Source organism: Lynx rufus, unplaced genomic scaffold, assembly GCF_022079265.1.
Source record: "Lynx rufus isolate CCGP_SWC_20201006 ecotype Redwood Valley unplaced genomic scaffold, mLynRuf1.p SCAF_15, whole genome shotgun sequence".
Taxonomy (NCBI): Eukaryota; Metazoa; Chordata; class Mammalia; order Carnivora; family Felidae; genus Lynx; species Lynx rufus.
This window is the reverse complement of record NW_025814829.1, coordinates 43,061,175-43,082,628: the sequence shown is the minus strand read 5'-3', so window position 1 is coordinate 43,082,628 and position 21,454 is coordinate 43,061,175. Positions and strand designations below refer to the sequence as shown.

Below are 21,454 nucleotides of genomic sequence, written 5' to 3'. Positions count from 1 at the left end.
GTAGAAGTGGACCTAAAGGACCCCAACTCTCCAGTCCCACTGCCTGGCCTCCTACCTGCTTGTGAAAATCAGGAAAGAAAAAAGAGAAGGCAAGAGAGAAGTTTGAGGTCAGTTTCTGCAAGTGGGGCGGGCGGTAGGGAGGCGGAGGACAGAGGGGAGGCGGCGCCGAGGGAGTTAAGCGGGGCCGACCCGGGAAGGGAAGGGTTAAGGGGGGCCGTCCGGAGCGAGCCCGGTAGGCCCGCCCACCGGAGGGCGGGGGCGGGGCCTCTCAGAGTGAGCCCTTGGATTGGTCGCGGGGAAGGCGTTACGCTAGGACGGTACCAACAGTCGGGGGCCGCGGAGGCGGGGGGGGGGGTGGGTGTGGGACCGCCGGCTTAGCGCGGGGAGAGTGGCCAGGGAATGGCCGGGCCGGGGGTGGGCGGGAGCCGCAGTGGCGGCGGCGGCTGGGGGCGGTGAGCGCGGCGTGGGGCTGCCCCTCCCGGGAGGCGGCGGGGGTGGCCGGGCCGCACCGCACCGCACCGCGCGGGCGGCCATGGAGCGAGCCTAGGGCTCGGCAGGTGAGCGGCGTGGGGGCGGGGAGGGCGCGCGACCCCCGCCCCCGGCGCGGCGGGCGGGAAAGTGCGGGCTGGCTCGCGGGCGGGGCGCGGTGCGTGGCGCGCGCCGGGCGGGGGCCGCTTGGGGGCGGGGCGCCTCCCCGAGGGGCCGGGCGCCGGTACCCGCAGCGGTCCCCGAGCGGCCGCTGGCGGGTCCCGGATCTGGCCCCACTGCTGCCTTGGAGACCGACCCGGGCCGCGCGCCCCGCCTTGCTGGCCCCCCCCGGCGGACTCCTGCGGGCGGGCGCGGCTGGAGGAGCGCCCGCTCGGCCCGCCTGAGGCGCGGCCTTACCTGGGGCCGCCGGGGGTCTTTCTAATGACCACCCCTCGCGCCCCGGCGCGGTCCCTAGAGGAGACTGGTCCCAGTGCCGCCCTCGCGTCCCGCCGAGCGCCCGTTGCGGCGGCCCGGGGAGGATCGCGCGCCCGCGGGCCCACCTCGTGGCCGAGAAGCGCAAGTGACCACCAGGCCCGAGGCGGGAGGCAGGGTAACCGTGCCCGGGCTCCGCGGTCTCTCGGGATCGTGCACCCCGCACTCGCACTCGGGCACAACTTAAGGAAATGATACGGTAGTCCAAAGTGGGTTGCGCTTGAGATTTCATTTCCGGGTGTGTGGGCCCCGCGATTAGAAGCGAACCGAAACGTTGCCTTGATGGATGTGAGCAGTTGTCAAGCTGCGCCCTTGATTGTGGGATGTGATAAAGAGTTTCGTTCTAAGCAGGCTTCTGTTGTCTGCAAGTCTTCCGGTAGGAAGAGAAGGGGTGGAAGGATGTTGGAGGGAAAGTGGAGAGGACAGGGCATGATTGGTCGTTATGGAATTTTAATCCTTTAAATGGCTATATTATCACTTGGATGGGTGAGGAGTATGTAATTTAGGAAAATTAGAGATGCTTGATACTGCGACTTTGAGGCTAGGTAGGGCCAGGTATCAGTATCCTCTCCACCCAGTTTCCCTGTGAAGATTTGATTTCTCACCTTGAAAGGGGAAGAGGAATGTGGGATCTTTTAGCTTTTAAATTGTAGGACTTTATACATTTATACATGAATCTGGTAATTAAGATTGATATTTCCTATCGTGTTATAAATTAATGCATAAATTTCATTGGGGTTGCTTTTAAAAATTGAGTTAGAGACCTCAGTGTGCTTATAATCCTTGAGTTTATGCAGAACCTTTGAGCTAAGCCTTAGAGCACTTCCACATATATTATTTATCAGCAAGACATGTCTTTGGGAAACTGAGGTACAGGTGTTAAAAATGCTAAATTATTTGCCTAGACTCAGAGCCAGCCTAAGGTAGATTTGAAATTAATGTTCTGTGTTAAACTGATAACTTTTCTGAAGTTTACGAAGTTGTTGGACTTTGATCCCTGGAACCATACAATGGAATCAGTCAACAGGAAGGGTTTCCAGATTTCAAAGTGCTTATCAGAGGAGAATAAAAAAGCACAAGCAAGTAATTCAGATTCTCAACCTCGCTCACGATAAAGTGCGGTGATAGAATGGTCATGGCAAAAGATGATCAGGAAATCTCGGAGCTCACAGCTTCTCTTTCAGTGTGCCTTGTGAAAATGTGTCATTGATTTGTTCTGTTGTTTCTCTGAACCTAGTAGGAAAATAGCTACTATTGGGTTAAAGAGTGAAAGCTTGAAAACACATGTCCTGCTTTTCTTTCTGGGTACTCTGAATTAGGGAACAAACATCACTGTTTCTATCATCTAATCTTAGATGTCTTCTCATTATTTGATGTTGAGTTCCTAGTTCTTTGACTTTTAGTCCATTCTCTTGATTTCCATCTGTAGAATCCAGCTCTCTCACATGCCCTTAAAGCTTCTTCTGTTTATCTTTTTTGAATATTGAATTTCTAAATGAAATTGTTCATTTGTTTGTTTGCAGGGCAGACTTGAACTTCCCACACTTGGTGTGACCATCATTTCCATGGTGTAAACCCTGAAGTCAGATACTGCAGCTCTTGAACCGATAACTTTTAAAAATAGCAGCCACAGTGGTTGTCTCTTGATGATTGGTGCAGTCTCATAATAGAAGCAGAGGCTGCTCTTTGTATTCTGTGGCCACAGTTGCAAACAATAAAAAGGAGACAGCCTTCTGAAGCTGATGTCTGGTCACCCGGGGACTAAGTGCCATGTGGTTTTGTAGATTGAGGTAGGAAGTATAGTTACAATGAGGCACTACAGTTTGTCGTAATAGTGATGATAATTGGCATACTGTTCTCTCTGCACCTAACAGCGCCCAGTAGATGTGCAAGAAATATTTGGTGGTTGAACGAATGAATGGCAAACAGTATGAAGGAAGGGGAAATACTCTAGTGTATAAATTGTTGAGTTCCTGTTTTTGTTAAGGAAAAGACAAGAAAGCGTGTTTCAGATTACTGTTGAAAATTGCCATGAAGATGGGTATCTGTACAGGGTGTTACTTGCTGGAGCGGCCTTGAGATTTGATTCTGTGATTGTATGCTGTTCTAGCCACCTGCAGCCTCCGGGCAGCCGTTGGTGCCCCGGTCAGGTGCAGCTTCGCAGACTTGCTCCTGCAGCCTTCTCTGGCTAGACTAACTGAGCAGTTGGATTGGTAGTCAGTATTTTTGCTTTAGTTGAAGAACTGGAGCTCTTGGTGATGGCCTCACCATTATCATTGATCCTGATTGTCCCATCCTTCTCATCCCTTACAGAGGGTCACGGGAAAGGAGAGCTGTCCCTCCCGGAAGTGCTTCTCCAGCAGCTCCTTATTCCAAACCTATATTATTTCTCCCTCTTTTCCTTCCTTGAGCTGCCTCGGTGACCCCTAAGGACTAATGAATTCATTAGCACAGACCTGGGGAATGGAAGACCTTACTTTGCAACTGAAGGCAGCTTCTGACCAGCTTCTGATGTCAGCCGGACTGCTAGAGGCCTCTAGGAGAGAATATAATGCAGAGATCTGACTTGTGATTTTGTCTTTCCTACCCAAAAGCAAAAGAGGAAAGAGAGGCCTAGCACCCGGCTTGATGAGTCTTGGGGGTGCAGGTGTCATCCCAGTATGAGATAAGAAGTGGAGCCTGATGCAGAAAAGAGATAGCTTTGGTGTGTGTCTAGAGGTCTGTCCTTTCTGGCAAGGTGACAGTCCAGTGGAGGGGAGGATACTAATTTGGGTACGTGATAAAAGGAGGTGAGGGCCTATGAGATTAGGAACGTGTAACAGAACCAAGTACAGGGGTGAGTCCGTCATACCATTCTCTCCAATGCTTTCTGCCGTATGTACATAGCAGTGCCTCCCTTATCTTATTTGTTTAGGGAATAAGTCTTATCTGTGAAGATTCTTGTTTTCTACTTACTGTGGGGAAATTTTTATAATGTGTTCTGTGCTTTGTTTGCTTTTTAAACAGTATAGTTTCGTGTTTCTTTTATTGACTTGAGGTTGTGGTACTGGCATCCGTTACTGACCGTGATGGAGCCGGGCTTCGAAGCGATTGAGATACGTATGTTTGCCGTCCTCTGCTTTTTGAATTCCTGACTCTGCCTTTAATAGCCTGCCTCTTCTTTCACAGGGGGGAAGTCGTGCTTTTGCTGTTGTTCGTGTCCCTGCCGCCCTCTTTTACATTAGCGGCTTCTGGTCTTCTGTGGAGTAGCAGCCCCGGTAACTCTGCTTCCCGATGGGACATGAAGCAGCCAGGTGGGCTTTGCGAGGGTCTGCCGCGCCTCTCCGTTAGCGGATGGACTTTGGAACCATGATTTGGCTGCCCAAACACCTTTTGTGGACACCTCGTTTCTTACCCTTGGTTTAGATAACAGACGTGCACCCTGTTGAGGTGCATTTATGTTTGTGTAGTTCTTCGGCAGAAAAGAGAAAATGATAGGAAGGTACCAGCGGTGGTTCTCATTTCGGAAAGCATCGCCAGTGACACCTGAAGATCGGGCGCCAGCCCTGTCTGGTGTCATTCTCGGGCAGTGTCTTGGGCCATCTCCAGTCTTCCTCTTAGCATTTGCAGATCGCCTTTGCTCCCAGTCCCAGCCAATGGCAGAAACAGGCTTGGCAGTAGCAGTGGCCTTGAAAGGTGGAAGTAGGGCACACGGCGGCAACAATTTAAAATTGGGTGCATAATACGTATACGTATACGTATGTGATATTTCTGCATTGTTTTACTGTGCTATGTATCTGAATTCATCACAGGACCTAGTTTCTCTGTGTCTGTAAAAGAGGCCATCTTTAGACCAAGGAGCTGAAGACATTTTTATAACCATGCAGGTTTCCCTCCCTTGTTCTTCACTCCTTTTATTTGGTGGGCATCTATTGAGTGGCTCTCCTGCACCCTGCACTGTGCCAGCTTATGGGGAAGTACAAAGAGTAAAATACATCCCCTTTCCTTGAGGAGCTCACAGAATAGGAGAGGAGATAGGCATGCCCAAAAATGTGTGTGTGTGTTTATATTCATATATTAACAAAGGGATCGTGCCTGGAGCCACTCAGCCTCAATTCAGCCCAGACCTGCTTGGGGTTCTGCTGTTTCTAGAGTGATCTGTGGCCCATCAGCTTGACACACCCAGAGCGTAAGGTTAATAATGTGAGGTGTTATTGTTGCATAAAGCTAATATACCTTTCCAGAACTGTAGTGAATGGAGCAATATAGATGGAAAACAGGAAAATCTGAAGGATAATATTATATTCTTTGAAATTCCATATTTCCACACTATTCTGGGAATTACGTTCTATAATATAGCTTTCAGTGGTGGTTATATACTGACAATTGAGCAGTGAAATAAATACCTAGAACTTGGGAAGTTTCGTTTTACCTGGCCCGCTTGAAACAGAATGCAAATTCTCAGGCATTTCCAGAGTTTCTGGATCAGGGAACACTGCCTGAGTTGGTTTTTTGGAACAAACCTCACTAGCAGTATGAGCTAAAGATTTTTTTCTTTTCCTTTTTCAAGGAATAGGGTTAAAGAGTTGCCCCAGATCAAGGTTTAAATGGCACAGGTTTGCAGGAATTGAATTTTTTTCCGGAGGGCACAAACACTCTCTATTGCCTATTTCATTTTTGCTCTTACAGCCCAGAAGAAAGGCTACCTTAACATTTCCTTAACGCCTAGTGATCATTTTAGTTACCTTCCTTCATGGGACACAATCATGTAAGGGACTGTGAGTTTACAGATCTGAACAAATGTTGAAGTGAGAACAGTGGGGGGAAAAGTAATACTCAGAGTAATTTGGACTATGTGGGAATTGGATTTTCTATACCTATAGCTTTTAAGTTACTCTTAAGGCCTATCTTAAGAGCTTTAGGACATGTAAAACTATCATCCTTTTTTTTTTAAGTTCATTTATTTATTTTGAGAGAGAGAGCGCGCGTAAGTGGGGAAGGAGTAGAGAGAGAGGGAGAGAGAATTCCAAGCAGGCTTCATGCTGACACAGCAAAGGGCCCAACACGGGGCTTGAACTCATGAACTGTGAGATCATGACCTGAGCCAAAATCGAGTTGTACGCTTAACCAACTGAGCCACCTAGGCTCCCCTTAATTTTTAGAGAGAGGGCATGAGTGGGGGAGAAGGGTAGAAGGAGGAGAAAGAGAGAATCTTAAGCAGGCTCCATGCTCAGCATTGAGCCTGACGCAGGGCTCAATCCCATGGCCCTGGGATCACGACCTGAGCCAAAATTAAGAGTCACGTGCTCAACCGGCTGAGCCACCCGGTGCCCCCAAAGCTATCGTCTTTAAAACAGAGAGCTAATTTTCCAAATTAAAAAGGATTGTGAAGGGGTGCCTGGGTGGCTCAGTCGGTTAAGCGGCTGACTTCGGCTCAGGTCATGATCTCAAGGTCCGTGAGTTCAAGCCCCGCATTGGGCTCTGTGCTGACAGCTCAGAGCCTGGAGCCTGTTTCAGATTCTGTGTCTCCCTCTCTCTGACCCTCCCCTGTTCATGCTCTGTCTCTCCCTCTCTCAAAAATAAATAAAACATTAAAAAAAAATTTTTTTTTAAAAAAAGGATTGTGAAGACATTTTATTTCCACCTTTTTTGTAGAATAGAATCACTTAATGCTTCCCATTGTTGAACGTGGTAGATGTGAACTTTGTAGAGAAGAGAAATAGGTGGGTCCAGTTAGTGACATGGCCTCCCAGTCTTCTACTTCACATGGTACCCACTTTGAAGATACCTACTTGCTTATTGTCTTCGCTGCTCTTCAAATTTAGGAAAGGATTTGGCTCAGAAGACAATACAATCATTGAGGATTATTTTCTTTGCCATTCTTTCTCCTTTCAGGAGGTCATCTTTGGGTTTTTGATCTTATAGTAATGACTAACAAGTGATCACTATGGGTTGCCCAGGCACTAACTTTAACACAGTGAATGTGGTAATGTTCATTTTTAGCAACTCTGTGAGTTAGGCAGTAGTGTTCTTACTTCACTTTTCATATGAAAAAACTGAGGCCCAGGGAGGTTAGGCATTAAATCGCTTTCCCAAGAGCCACAGTAGGTGGTAAAGCAGGTAGTCGGAATCCGGAGCACAAACTCTTAACCATTCTGCCTCAAAAGAGTTTACATTTAGAATAAGCAGCTATTTCCTATTTTATTTTATTTTATTTTAATTCCAGTGTAGTTAACACAGTGTTATATTAGTTTCAGGTATAAAATATAGTGATTCAACAATTCTATACATTACTCAGTGCTCCTTAAGATAAGGACTCCTAATCCCCATCACCTGTGTCACCCACCCACCCCCACCCGCCTCCCCTCTGTTAACCACCAGTTTGTTCTTTATAGTTAAGAGTCTGGGTTTTTTTTGTCCCCCCTCCCCATTCATTTGTTTTGTTTTGTTCTGTTTCTTAAATTCCACATCCAAGTGAAATCATAGGGTATTTGTCTTTAAGAAGCTATTTCTTAAGCAGAGAATTAGCAGGAAAAGGAAAACTAGATGTAGGTACTGATTAATATTGTTTGATATTTTTGGTTTCGTGGAAGACTGCTATTTGAAGGTGAAAAAGAAGAGTATGCTCTCGTGGTAGGCAGTGCATGGCAATGCAAGAATGGGCTGGTTTCCTGGGGGATACTCAGGATTTAGCCGGGTAATAAACACATGATGCTCTTTGGTATTGGTGGTTTTGACTTGCTGGAAAGAAGGAAGCACACAGTGCTAGGTGGGACGATTTCTGAATGCTCTTGATTTTCCTCAGAATTGCCAGTAACCAGCAGGAGAAACTGCATTTATTTCTAGGGGGCGGGTAATAATAATGTAGCCCAATGCTCTGATGCCGCTACCCATTAAAAAACAAAAGGACGGGGGCGCCTGGGTGGCGCAGTCGGTTAAGCGTCCGACTTCAGCCAGGTCATGATCTCGCAGTCCGTGAGTTCGAGCCCCGCGTCGGGCTCTGGGCTGATGGCTCAGAGCCTGACTTAGCTCAGGGTGAAAGTGTGTGTGTTTCTAATACTTTTTGTACTAAAAGGTTGTGATTTTTGCTATTATTTAGGCTTTGGCTGAAGTATGAATGGCAGGTTTTATAAACTGGGCATGTGTAGTTGTGTGAGGGTGTGAGGTTAGTCTCCATTGTTCTAAAGTATGTAAATGGATTTTAGTAAATGATCCAGTTCAGAGTCCGTTTTTTCTTGTGCTACCTTAAAGGGACCTTAATTCTCTATCTTCCTAAGTGTCTACCATGAAGACAGAAATGGTGTGTAACATTTCATTTCACAGTGAGTTTACTGCTCTGTGGAAGGCATTAGTAATTATTTACAAATATGACCTAACAATTGATTATTCCAGTGTTTATATTTAATGGTTAATTTAATGTTTCCCTTCTTCCTGAGACAATTGTTTTTAGTCACATGATTTATTTCCGTGTCTTCTCCCTCAATATTTTTAATGTCTCCAAAATAGTTGATAAGGGCAGACTATATGTGAAAATGTTGTATTTTACAAACCACCCCAAAATGTAGTGGTTTAAAATAGTGATTTGTTCTTTCTCACCATTGTGTAAGTCAGCTGGGCTCAGCTGGTTGGTTGTTCTGCCCAAATGGTTTATAGACTGGGATCACACGTGTGACCCCATTTGACTGGGACCTCTATTAGAACTGGGGTGGCTTCACTTCTGTGTCGGGTACTTGAGCTGAGGTGGCCAGAATGGGTAGGTGCTGGCCAGGCCCCTCTCCATCTCAGTCCCTCCTCATTCAGTAGTGTAGCCCAAACTTCTTTGCATGGTGGCTGGGTCCCAATCGGAAGCTGCCAGGTCTTTTAAGGGCTGGGCCCAGACCTGGCACACAGTCATTCCATTGCATTCTGTTGGCCAAAGCAAGTTACAGAGCCAGCCCAGGTTCTGGGAGGAGAAAAAATAGATTCTACTTCGTGATGGGAGGAATTGTTGGTGTCTGTCTTTGTAGACAATCAACCAAAAACTCCTAAGTAGATTCAGGTCTTACCTCTTCTTATCCCCACCAGACCTTCAGAGCTTTGCTGAAACCCACAGTTACTAAAGAAGTTCGTAAAATGGTCCCTGTAAGTCCTACTCAGGATCAAGGGTGGGAGGTTATGTGAGTACATATGATTATAAGGTATATAATAAATTCTTCCTACTTTGCCTGAAATCTCCTTTGTTAATAGCCTTCTGCATGAAATGTTCATACTGAACATTGTGAGCACTTTATACTCACAGGCATGTTACATTCCATTTATGTGGAAAGAATGTTATTTGACCATTGAATTGAAAAGATAAGGAAAAGTTCTTACTGAAACTTTCACTTTTAGTTACTCTGCACAAAGGTTGGGATTTCTTCTCCATGACTTGAGGAGAAATAGTGTAAGGATGTCAGTTGATCCGAGGGAGATTCTAGGGTGCACAGATGCCAGTGAGACTTGGAACGTCACTGGTGGCTTGTGGGAGTTCCTCCTAAAGTAGGAAGTGAGGGGCCGGGTGTTCACAGGTTCCTCAGCAGCTGCATAAATTGAATGTTATCACACCATGAGTTAGACCTGTTTACCGCCATGTTTTTCTGCATATGTCCCTCCAGACATCCGCTAGATTCTTGAGTGGAAGACTTCATACTAAGACCTCCCTTTTTTTCTCCATTTTCTGCAGAATCTGTATCTCTTCTCCCCCAAGCAACTTAATAGTCCTGAGTTTGTCCTTATAAAACACTTGTCACATATGTAGGATGGTGTGTGTGTGTGTGTGTGTGTGTGTGTGTGTGTGTGTGTGAGAGAGAGAGAGAGAGAGAGAGAGAGAGAGAGAATGAAAGTAAATGAGCCTCCATAGCAAGCCTCATTTAGCTGATGGAGCTGCAGATGAAACCAGGGTTCAGGAGGAAAATTTCTTATAAAGGTCTACCTTCCAGAACTCCAATTTAAGAGCTTATGCCAGCTTTTAGTGTGAAGACGACCATTTACATTGCCTTTTTTACATTTAACGTTTTTTGAGTTATGTTATTGCCTTGAGTCTGTTTGTTCTGTGAGGTAGGCTCTGTTCCACATAACAGAACCATTAAAATAAATGACCATAATATAAACTGGACAGTGTTACACTGTTGGAAGCATTTCTGAGAGGAGGTGAAGGCATAAAATAGAGCAGGCAGACTCCTCTGGGAATGCAAGTGAAGTTTTCATGAATAATTTGGAATGTAGCCAGTGAGTTTGGTTTAATTTCCTTCGAAATGGGGTATCTTCTTAGAAACCCAGTTTGCGGAGAGTATGGTAAGTGTGCCGTTGTTTCCAGCAAGAGAAGAAGATAATACGGTACGGAAACCCTGTCTTGGGTATCCTACCCTCTCAAGCACCCAGGCGTAGAGGGGAGCATCGTAAAGAGTAAGAAGTATGCCATCACTAGAGGATGGTGTGGTACCGTATCCTGCATCTCATACATTTTTCTGGAATAGGAGAGACTTTTTTGTAGAAATTCCACTATGATCTCTACATTGTCGATTTCTTAAATATCTTTGGCTTACCCTGTGCGCTGAAGGAACGGCAACTTTCCAGCTAAAGAAAACCTCTTTCTGAACTGTCCATGTTTCTTCAGAAAAAGAAACAATACCCTGAAACTACCAGCTAAACCGAGCAGAGTGTCGTGTCGTTAGAGAAGTAGATTGCCCAAAGAGGATAAGCAGATAAAGGAGAGCCAGCATTAAGTGCCGCACACTCATGTGATTCTGAACGTCAAAGGAGATTAACGCCACAGTCCCAAGATCTTTGTAGTGGTTTGTTCAGTGTAGGTGAATAAAGCATCCACCTTACTATGCGAGGTACCGTAGGGATCGCAAAGACAGGTAAGATCACCAAGGAGCCAAGTTTCAGAGAGGGCAGTTGAGAACTACGTAGCAGAAGATACTGGATGAGGCAGAGTGTGGTGAAGGCGTGCTCTAATGGACAAAGGTTTCTGTAGGGTGTGAAGAGGGGCCGGAAATGGCCTCGGAGATGGCCCTTGAAAGATAGATTAGGCTTTAAACAGGAGAAAATGGGGACAAAGGGTAAGAGCAAGAGGTCTTTTGAGGGAGTCCCCGTGTGAGGAATGACAGGGCAGAGGTCAGCCCCACACGTGGCAGGGAGGGCAGAGCCTGGTCATGGTCCGTCTGAGTTGAAACTGAGGAACGGTGCTGCCTGGCAGAGCAGACCGCGGAAGCCCATGCAGAGGGCGGCTCTGATGCCTGGCTAAGGAACGTGGGGAAATCAGAAGCGGTGTGTGATGAGGCGGGCGACGGTGGCGCATCATCTGTTCTGCGCTGGAGAACCTGGAGGCCTGGAACGCAGTTCTTTCCGTGATTCAGCAGAAGGGGATGAGCACTAGGTTACGTTGGTGGCTGTGGGAACGAAGGGCACCTGTCTTTCCTGCTCTGCCAGGATGTGGCTGGCGATTGATCACAAACACGGAAACTTGTTTGGCCTCTTGCACCCCGTGCTCACTCCCAATCTGCAGAGGTAAATGGTGAAATAACTTAGCAGTTGAACTCTTCTTCGTTCACTTCACGTAAACCTCTCTCCTAGTTGAGTGGGTGAATTGTTTGCGGCCCCGAATTGCTGAACGGGTGCTTCTGAGGCCTATTCAGAAGGTAACGAGATTTCCCATTTTAAAAGTGCACAAAGACTGTGGGACAGGACCGTTTGGTCTGAATTTTGGAGCTGCTGGAACTTCCTGTTGCTTTAGTGATTAAAAACAAACACACCTCAATATCCGTGGCCTTTATGCCGAATGTTTAGATATGATAGGTTTATACAGCACGAGGGAGGACCTTAGCCCAAATGAAATGAGCAGCGGCCCTGGAAGTTTGGGGGTTAACCAGGGTCAGTCCTGGCGGACAGCCGCCCCACTTGCCCCTCTGCACCTGCCCCTCGTGCCAGTGGTGCCAGGCCCGTGGGTGGTTGCGGCTGGAGGTACTGAGGAAGCGGACGCTGACACAGCCAGATTTCCACGTTCCCTTTTGTCACTGCAGCCGAGACGGGTGCCGTTGAACAGATCACTGGAGGAGCGGAGAATCACGGAAGGAGTTGTGTGGTGCGTGGGTCGTGCTGGAACCAGCGGTCTCTGGAATCTGCTCTCAGGCTAGTGCTCGCTCTTCACCGTAATCACAGAGAGCCGTCTTACTGAGTTTCACACCAAACTCCGTACCATCACAGTTACATTTTGGATGCACTTGAATTGCCTTTGCCTCAGCTGACAGTGTTACGTGCTCCCTGGGAGAAGGATGCTGAAACAAAACAGGTGGCTGGAGTGAATTAGAATTTGAATTTGACTCTCCCTTTCCTCTTCGTCACCAAAATGAACTGCAAAGGGGAGGTTAATCACCAAGCATGAACTGCCTGGCGGCAGGCTCACCGCAAGGTGATGCCCTCAGAACACGCCGTTGCCCTGGTCGACTGTGTTTGGAGGGGTTTCCAGCTGTTCCTAGGAGAGCAGTCTCCAGTTTCGGCGGGAGGGTCTCTGCCCGACGTTCGCCCTTTTGTATTGGCGTGATTTCTTCGATTGATGGTTTGAGTTGTTAGATGAATTGGAGGGTGAAGCCACACCCTGCTATCTTCTTGTCACATTTGTCTTAGCCAGCGCTGTGCTGTCAGTAGGCGTCCAGCTGGCAGGCTTGCGCGTGTTTTTAAATGGCCCCGTGGAGTGGAAAGCAACCTGTCCGCATGCAAATGAGACCGCACTGTATGTTCTTGCAGAAATCTTGTGTGTGGGATCTGTTCCCTGGGGATCGACCGGAGCGTGGTCAGCCCCATGCCGGAAGCAGTGCTTGTCCATATCTGTGGCGCCCATCTCTTTGTTACATGCCCGACCAGTCCAGACTTCATAATGTTGCCATAGTACCACGTTTCATTAGTTTTCTGGTCATGTTCTACTAATAGCCAGATGGCATAGGGATATGTTTTTCCTTTACTTAATTTGTCCAGATTTCATTATCCCTCTTTTACAGGGATTTTAATTTTGAAAAATAATTAGTGGGAGACTGATGAAGCAGAGATGCGTGCCTGGGCGTTGTGTTTAACTACGTGAGCAACAGATAATGACACATCCAGGCTTGCTGGGGGTTTGGATTCGGAGGAGTTACTGCTCTCCTCTGTATCCTCTTTGGCATTTTTAGGAGTTCCTGACTTACAACATGTCATAAAACTTACATTTAGAAAAGATGAGAACTGGAAAGTTACCAAATACTGGTGGTTTTGGATGTTCAGAAATCCTTTATGGATTTTGAAAGGTAAAAATGAAAGTTAAGGAGTTACACATATCTTAGTGTTTTACTTTTGTTGTGCTCTTTCCCATTGTTTTGGTGTTTTGGCATTTGTAGCCATTCAAATGGCTCCTAGATGGGTCTGCACCCTCTTAAGACAGGAGTATTTGCTTTAAAATTTTCATTGTACCTGGTGTTTACTTGTGAGGTCCTTCCCCAGACCAGTCGATTTGAAATTACTGGGTCTTCTCAGGCTTTAGGAATAGCAAGGATAAAAGGGTGAGTTATATATTTGAGGCTTGCAAACCATTCAGGGCTGGAAGGACAGAATTTCTGACTTAATTTTGCTTTATACTTGGGCTTACAGGAATTGTGGGAGGCGCTCCTGTGAAGAAATGGACCAGTGTGCGTAATCATGGAATCTCCTTGCTAACCTGCTCTCCTTGAGAAGTGAGAGAGAGAGTGGGTCGGGGAGAAGGAAAAGAGGTCAACATGAAGCTAAAGCAGCGAGTCGTGCTGTTAGCAATTCTTCTTGTCATCTTTATCTTCACCAAAGTTTTCCTGATTGACAACTTAGACACATCAGCAGCAAACCGAGAGGACCAGAGGGCGTTTCACAGAATGATGGCTGGCTTGCGGGTAGAGCTGGTGCCCAAGCTGGACCACACCTTGCAGTCTCCCTGGGAGATTGCAGCCCAGTGGGTGGTTCCGCGGGAAGTGTACCCAGAAGAGACACCAGAGCTGGGGGCGATCATGCATGCCATGGCCACCAAGAAGATCATTAAAGCTGATGTGGGTTATAAAGGGACACAACTGAAAGCCTTACTGATACTTGAAGGAGGACAGAAAGTCGTCTTCAAACCTAAGCGGTAAGTCTTCTTCTCAGGAGTTAGTGATATTGTGCTAGTTGGTTGATTCAAGTAACTCAAAGTTTGTAGAAGACTGTTCATCACCTTCTCTTAGTCTTCTCTCCAACAACATGAGCGGAATAGACTACAAGACCTCTGAAGTATTTTCCAGCTCTGTGATTCTCTGGGACAGATTTGTAGGAACATATTTTGGCTCTGTATAAGACTGAACGTTTTACACTTAGAGCTCTCCTTGATTTCTAAATTTATCAAATATGTTCTGTGTGCCAAATGTTAGAGATACAAAATGAATTGGTTGGGAAATAAGCGACTTGTCACCAGAAGTGTGCAGTTAGAGGCCGGATAACCAAGCACACATCAGGGGTGTGGTGGAGTAGGAGTTACCCACAGCTTGAGTGGGTTTGGACAGGTGACTGAAGTCTAAGGACTGAAGCTGTGATTCTTTCACATGGGTTTTGTTTTGATTTCATTTTAACTAATAAACTTTATTTTTTGGAGCAGTTTTAGGTTTACAGAAAAGTCGAGGGTGTAAGTTCAGAGAGTTTGTCCCCCCGCCCCCCCGCCTCAGTTTCCCTATAATTAACGTCTTCCACTAGTGTAGTACATTTATTGCAGTTGATGAGCCAGTAGGAATTTATTAGCTAAAGTTCACTGTTCGCAGTAAGGTTCAGGCTCTGTGTGGTACATTCTGTGGATTTTGATAATCCTCTAATGACAAGTATCCACCGTTACGGTATCACACAGAGTGGCTTTCCCATCCTAAAAATCCCATGCTCCACATGTTCATCCTCCCCTTCCTCCCTCAGACTCCTAGCAACCACTGATCTTTTTACTGTCTCCATAGTTTTACCTTTTCCAGAATGCCATATAATTGGAATCCTACCTTTGTAGCCTTTCAGGGTGAATTCTCTCACTTAGCAAAATGCATTTCAGTTTCCTCCATGTCTTTTTGTGGTTCGATAGCTCATTTCTTTTTATTACTGAGTAATATTCCATCGTCCGGTTGTACCACAGTTTGTTTCTCCATCTACCTACTGGAGGACATCTTAGTTGCTTCCACATTTTGGCAATTATGGATAAAGCTGCTACAAACGTTCATGTGCAGGTTTTGTGTAGAAGTAAGTTTTCAGCTCATTTGGGTAACTACCAAGGAGCACGTTTGCTGGATCATATGGTAAGAGGATGTTTAATTTTGCAAGAAACTGCCAAACCGCCTTCCTAAGTAGCTGTGCTATTTATATTCCCACCAGCAGTGAATGAGCGGCATTAGGTGCCTCACCAGCATTTGGTGCTGTCAGTGTTGGGGGTTTTGGCCGTTCTGATATGTGTGTAGTGATGCCTCATTGTTTTGGGTTTCGGGGTGTGTGTGTGTGTGTGTGTGTGTGTGTTTACCTGTTTTAAGGAGAGAACTGGGCCATTCTAGTTACTTCAGTCCAAAATCTGAAAAAGTGGGCTGAATTATATGTCGTTAGATGATGATCCCTTGGAGACTTCTCCAAGGCTCTACAGAGATCATTTGTTTGGCAATTCTATAGTATAATTAATATTTTTAAAAGTTTCCTGTGAGTATATGAATTCGAAATAGGTTAACATGATGGTGATTCATATTCTTTTGCCAGGAGTTAGTTACCAGTGAATTTTCTCAAAGTTTATAATGTCTAAAATTTTCTATGTACTAAACATTTTTCTCATTCCTTAATAGGGCTTTTGAGAGAATTATAACCGATACCTTTGGGTCTCTTGCCGGTGGGAGAAATGTGGGGTGAAGATGTACAAAATTCAACTGTGATAAGAGTAGTTAGCCTAGCTGTCTTCATGACCCAACCATCAATAGATAACATACAGCCAGAGAACAAACACGTTGGGATCCCAGAAATGGAAGAAATCTGTATTTGCCTGGAACTGGGAAGTGTGGTGTATGGAAGATGTGGAAATTAGGAAAGGAAACATACGGCATGCCTCTGGAGAATAGAAAAGTCTGATTGGCAGGTGATATGGAAAAAGTCTGGTTCCGTGGGCCCTGCGACATAATTTCCATTGAATGCACACCATTCTCCAGGCTCTACACTAAGTACTTTTGTATCTGTCAATGCTTTTAGCTTTTACCACGACTGTGGGCAGTTACACTTAAGTTTATTTATTTTGAGAGAGAGAGTGCGAGCAGGGGTGGGGCAGAGAGGAAGAGACAGAGAGGATCCCAAGCAGGCTCCATGCTGTCAGTACAGTGCCCAACGTAGAGCTCGAACCCACGAACCATGAGATCATAAACCTGAACTGCAACCGAGGGTTGGATGCCCAACCGACTGAGCCACCCAAATGTCCCTACACTTCTTACTTCTAGAATAAGAAACTGAGGCTGAGAGAGAGTAACTGACTTGACAAGGTCACCTCGCAGTAACTGGCGTTTGGATCTGAGTAAGAGTGGCTGGTGTTCTGCCACGCACGTGTGATTCTCTTCTGTTTGCCTGCCTTCCTGAGCACCCGTGAGCAGAAATCACTAGTTTAGTTTTGAAATGTAGTCCTCGACCTCTTGGTTTGTGGCCTGGGTGATCAGCAGTGTGAGCAGAGTAATGGAAAAAAGGCAGACTAAAAACAAATGAAATTGGTGTACAGAGGTGAGTTGTGAGCATTTCACATCTAAATAAGAGGATGTCCCCTCTGTACCCAGCCCTCCGTTCCCATACTGGGGAATTGGGGGTAAGATGCGCCAGCAGGAAGTGGGAGGAGGCAGGTATTCCTGGTAGTGGCGCTGTTAGCGTTGGTCCAGGCGCTGTGCAGGAAGGCCCACGGTGCTCGGTCAAGGTAGAAGTGGAGGGAGGGGCCCCCCGGCTGGTGACTGGGGGAGGTGGCAGGCTATAACCGCACCAACTCACCTAGTCACTGTGCTTCATCCCCTTTCTCTACCGCCACTGCAGCCTTCCCTTCACCTTCCTGAAGGCCGCTGTCATTCCTCCTTCAGACGCCCACATTGGCACGGTGTTCCCAGCTTGAAAACATTCAGGGACGTCCCATTGTTCACCGGGCAAAGCGCAGCCTCCGCAGCCTAATGGTCAACCCCTGGCCGTCCGGCCCTCCTCTCTGCACCCTGCTCTTTATTCCTGCCAAACTAGTCCCCGCCCCCCAACTGCCCCTGTCCACTCGCAGCCCCCGGGGACTCTCCCCCCCACCTGCAAGGTGCCTGGGCCCCACCTGCCCTGGGGGATCCCGCTCTCAGTCACTGCACGCACCCAACCTGTGCTGGTGACACCTGGCACTGTCGCAGGCTGCGGAAGGTGGGTGTACGTTCAAGTGCCTGTAGAAATTGACTCTGGTCTCGAGATACCTAGCAAATTGCTGTTCTGACCCTGGGGGCCTCAGAGGCTATTTAGTCCTGGTGTAAGCGTAAATTAATGTCCTTGGTCAGACTCTGATGTCCTTCCCCAGAAGGATAGGAGTGATTTATTGGCAGTTACTCTATGAATTTTGCTGCTCTGTCAGTGACTTAAGATGGATCACTCTCTGCTGAGAGGAGGCTCTGCGCCCCTGCTGCTAAGGCGACACACGCACCTCTCTTTAACAGCCACTTGTGGTTTCCGCACTTCCGGAGCCTGGTTGGCCATGTCCTTCTGTCAGAGATAGGACACGTGTGCGGTGGATGCAATTTATGGGAAAACAGTGATGCTTTTATTTGCACATTTTGCCTTACGTTAGAAACGTGATTTTTTTTTTCTTTTCAGCGTAGCTCTACCCATTCTGGAAGTAAATTGGCTTTCCCCGGGTGAAGGCTGCAGTTCTGGTGGGAAAGCAACAAGGTGGCAGGAGCCTAGGAGTGGGTAGAAGTGAGTGAGTGGTCCTAGGAAGTGCTGGCAGGGACCTCGGAGAACGCCCAGTCCAACTGCTCATTTGACGGGTGAGACGCGGAGTTCTGGCTTGCTGTGTTTCGCACAGCCGAAACGTGAGCCAGGGATTCAGACCTCCTGACTCTGCGGGCAGCTCTGTGATTCTTACTCCTTTCCCTTTTCTTTCCCTCCCTTCCGCTCCAGGCCACCCTCGATGTTTCTGGATTCCTCTAGGGTTTTACATTTCACTTAGAGCAGCCTTTCCATGTATTGGAAAGCTCTCTAACGTTTCACTGGGAGGAGTGGACTGCACGTACCTCCCTGCGTGTGGAGGCCCCGCTGGGGCCCCAGCAAAGAAAGTATTCCAGGACTGTCCCCCGGCTGTACGGACGGCCTGCGGCTATAGCGGGGAGAGAAGTGCTTGAGGAGTGTCAGCTTTTACTGCAGTTCTGTTTAAAAATGGAGACTCATTTGGGAGGTAGCCGTATAATCCTAAGTAGCCTGAATAATGCTTTGACACTAGAAACGTAAGAACTACACGTGAGTATTTTGACCAGGCCAAGAAGAAACTGGCCTCCAACCAGGTGGCGACGCACGGCTGTCTTCTGACGTGTATGTTCCATACTTTGCCTGGAAAACGTGTTTTGTGGATATGGTTTCCCTTTAGATTCCAAGGTCATTTATGTTGAAGTTCACTGCTTTTTATCGCAGTGTTTCCCACTTCCCCGATGCAAGTGTCTTCGGTTGAACAGCTCCACTCTGCTTCAGTCTCCATTCATTTCTATCTTACTATTGCCTGTAAAGCCTAATAAATAGGCCTTTTGATTCAGGAAATGCATGCAAACAGTAGAGGTTATAGGTGAATTTAGTGTCCCTTTCTTCCTAGTTAACAGTTAAATGGTATCTTTTTTTATGATTAGTCGAAAGAAATATTCTAGCTTTTATTATCCTTTGTTTATGTCATGCATGTGATGTAAAATAATCAGAATGGAATTTGAGATGAATGATATCTTGGAAATTGCCTTCTGGTCCGGCCCCTCATACATTGTAGATGAAGAATCTAAGACCCGGAGAAGAGACTGGTTTTGTTGAAGGTTACCCAGAAGGTAATGACAGAACTATATATGTAGCTCTCGTGCCAGGCCAGTGTTCCCTCCACACGTCATAAACCTAAAAAGAAAAAGAGGATGGTTGTTCCAACAACGCTTTTCATGTGCACCTTTGCCTGCTCCTCAACAAAAGCTGAGGCACATCCAGACCGTATTTTTCCCCAAGAAATTTAAACTTCTCTTACAAGCCTTGCCATAGTCATTCCGGTAAAGAGACATTTTAGTTGTACGTTTCCCTTCGTTTCTTTAGTTCAGCCTAGTAAACATTTTAGTAAACGTTTATTAAGCACCAACTATAGGCTTAACATTGTGCTAGAGATACAGAGATGGTCCTTGCCTTCCAGAAAATGACCTTGTAGTGTTACTTAAACTACACTGAAAGTATTTCAGAGGGGTAGAAATAACCTCTTCCGTGTTTTATTCATAGAATGATTGCTGAGGCAGGGAGAGAATTCCAGTTTCCTTCTCTACTTTATCTTTACCCTACCTACCGGAGATTTGTCCTAATCCACAGCTCTTCTCAGCTTTGACTGAGAACGTGTCTGCAGAGCAGAATCAGGCCTGCTGAAGTTTCTGTTGTGCTGTCTCCTCTGGTGCTGATGTAATTCACGTCTCCATGTGTGCCTCCCACTCACTCTGCAGGTATAACCGAGACTATGTGGTAGAAGGGGAGCCGTATGCTGGCTATGATAGACACAATGCAGAGGTAGCAGCCTTTCATTTGGACAGGTACGTGCCATCATGGAGGGCTACGTTTGTTTTGTTTCCTTTTAAAAATATCTTGGAGAGGGCTCGTGGCCTCCTTCTAAAGGGAGCAACGCTAATGGCTTTGACTTGGTACCTACTTTAGATAGCTGACCGACAGAGTCTGTTAAATTTGTATGAGTCCCTCATAATCTGGGTGGTTCTAGGAATACCAGGGTAAATATCTTCACTCTACGCTTGTTAAGATCATTTCATTCTGGTATGCCTCCTGTCGTCATGAGCGCAGGTGTTCTTGGTAAATAAGAGGGCAGGATGAAAACCAGAGTTGGAACTCAAGTCCCTAAATTGAATTGATTGTTAATTAGACCTGACAGTACTGGTTTTTTGTCTTATTTTTGTTTAAAGTAGGTAATACTGACTTATCCCCATATGCTAGAAGCACACAGCATGACATATATAATGAATTTTATGGTCCTTCATACAAAAAAATGCATGGCTTCAATAACCAGAATAATTCTAAAAGAAAAATAGATGTAAATTCTAAATGTATAAGCTAACTAGGAAAATTAATTTTTTTTCAGCAGGTAGCTAGTTTAGGAGTATTGTAACTGAACTGCCTGTATCTCACTTGTTCTTCTGATCAGCTCTTTCCTCAGGGCTTTTTTTTTTTTTTTAATATTTATTTACTTTTGAGAGAGAGAGAGAGGGACAGATCACAAGCAGGGGAGGAGCAGAGAGAGAGGGAGACACAGAATCCAAAGCAGGCTCCAGACTCTGAGCTGTCAGCACAGAGCCCGGCACGGGGCTCAAACCCACTAACTGCGAGATCATGACTTGAGCCAAAACTGAGAGCCGGATGCTTAACTGACTGAGCTACCCAGGCGCCCCTCTTCAGGGCATATTGACAGACTTTAAAAGAAATATTCACAGTATTTTTTAAATGAATGTGTAAAGGAAACCAGAAGAAAACAAAGATGGACTTTTGTCTTTTTCTGGATTACGAAGGATTTTCTAGGCACAAAAGCAATAATTGAAAAATTGCAAAGGAAAAGCTATTCGGTAGACTCAGCTAAATAAAGTTAACTCATATGTCAGGAAACATCAAACAAAATTTAAAATCAAACTAGGAGATAATACTTGAACCTAATGTAATCCAAGCATTAATAGGCTTAATATTATAAATGTTTATACAAATCCAAATATGTGCTAAAACCCTAATAGAAAATGGTCTAAGGACACAGTTGACTGAATAGAAATGATCGGTTGCTAATAAATATGGCAGGGGGCCATCCTCACCAGTAACAGCAAATCCAGTTGAAGGGCACTGAGTGGCTTAGTCGGTTAAGCATCCGACTCAGTCTCAGCTCAGGTCATGATCTCGTGGCTTCATGGGTTCGAGCCCTGCATTGAGCCCTGCACTGGCCATGCAAAGCCTGCTTGGGATTCTCTCTCTTTCCCTCTTTCTCTGCCCCTCCCCAACTTGTACTGTCTCTTTCTCTCTCAAAATAAATAAATAAACTTAAAAAAAAAATCCAGTTGAAACCATGGGATACTACTTTCTTCTGCTGAAAATGGCCAGTATTTTTTTTAAGAGGGTAGTACTTTATTGGCAGGAATGGATTGAGATTCATACGCAGCTTGTGGCATTGTTAAATCGGTTCAGTTTTTCTTTTTAGGAACTCTGTCATGTATCAGAAACCTTAATGTTCCTATTCTTTGGATGAGTAACATAACTACCTTTT

General features: G+C 46.2%; 1 protein-coding gene across 8 annotated transcripts in view; it reads left to right on the top strand.

Moving 5' to 3' along the window:
* Positions 1–474: 474 nt before the first annotated feature.
* Positions 475–21,454, top strand: part of FAM20B (FAM20B glycosaminoglycan xylosylkinase) — a 44,083-nt gene continuing 23,103 nt past the window's right edge. The window contains exons 1-5 of one of the 8 annotated variants that reach the window (XM_047076939.1): positions 543–557; positions 4,129–4,253; positions 11,982–12,250; positions 13,579–14,080; positions 19,650–19,736. In XM_047076939.1, coding sequence (XP_046932895.1) covers positions 13,704–14,080; positions 19,650–19,736 — 464 coding nt within the window. In that variant the 5' untranslated portion in view covers positions 543–557; positions 4,129–4,253; positions 11,982–12,250; positions 13,579–13,703. Of the gene's footprint in view, positions 558–815; positions 1,170–1,227; positions 4,254–7,967; positions 12,251–13,578; positions 14,081–19,649; positions 19,737–21,454 lie in introns of those variants that run through there. The other 7 variants (XM_047076938.1, XM_047076940.1, XM_047076942.1 and 4 more) reach the window with 7 other exon arrangements.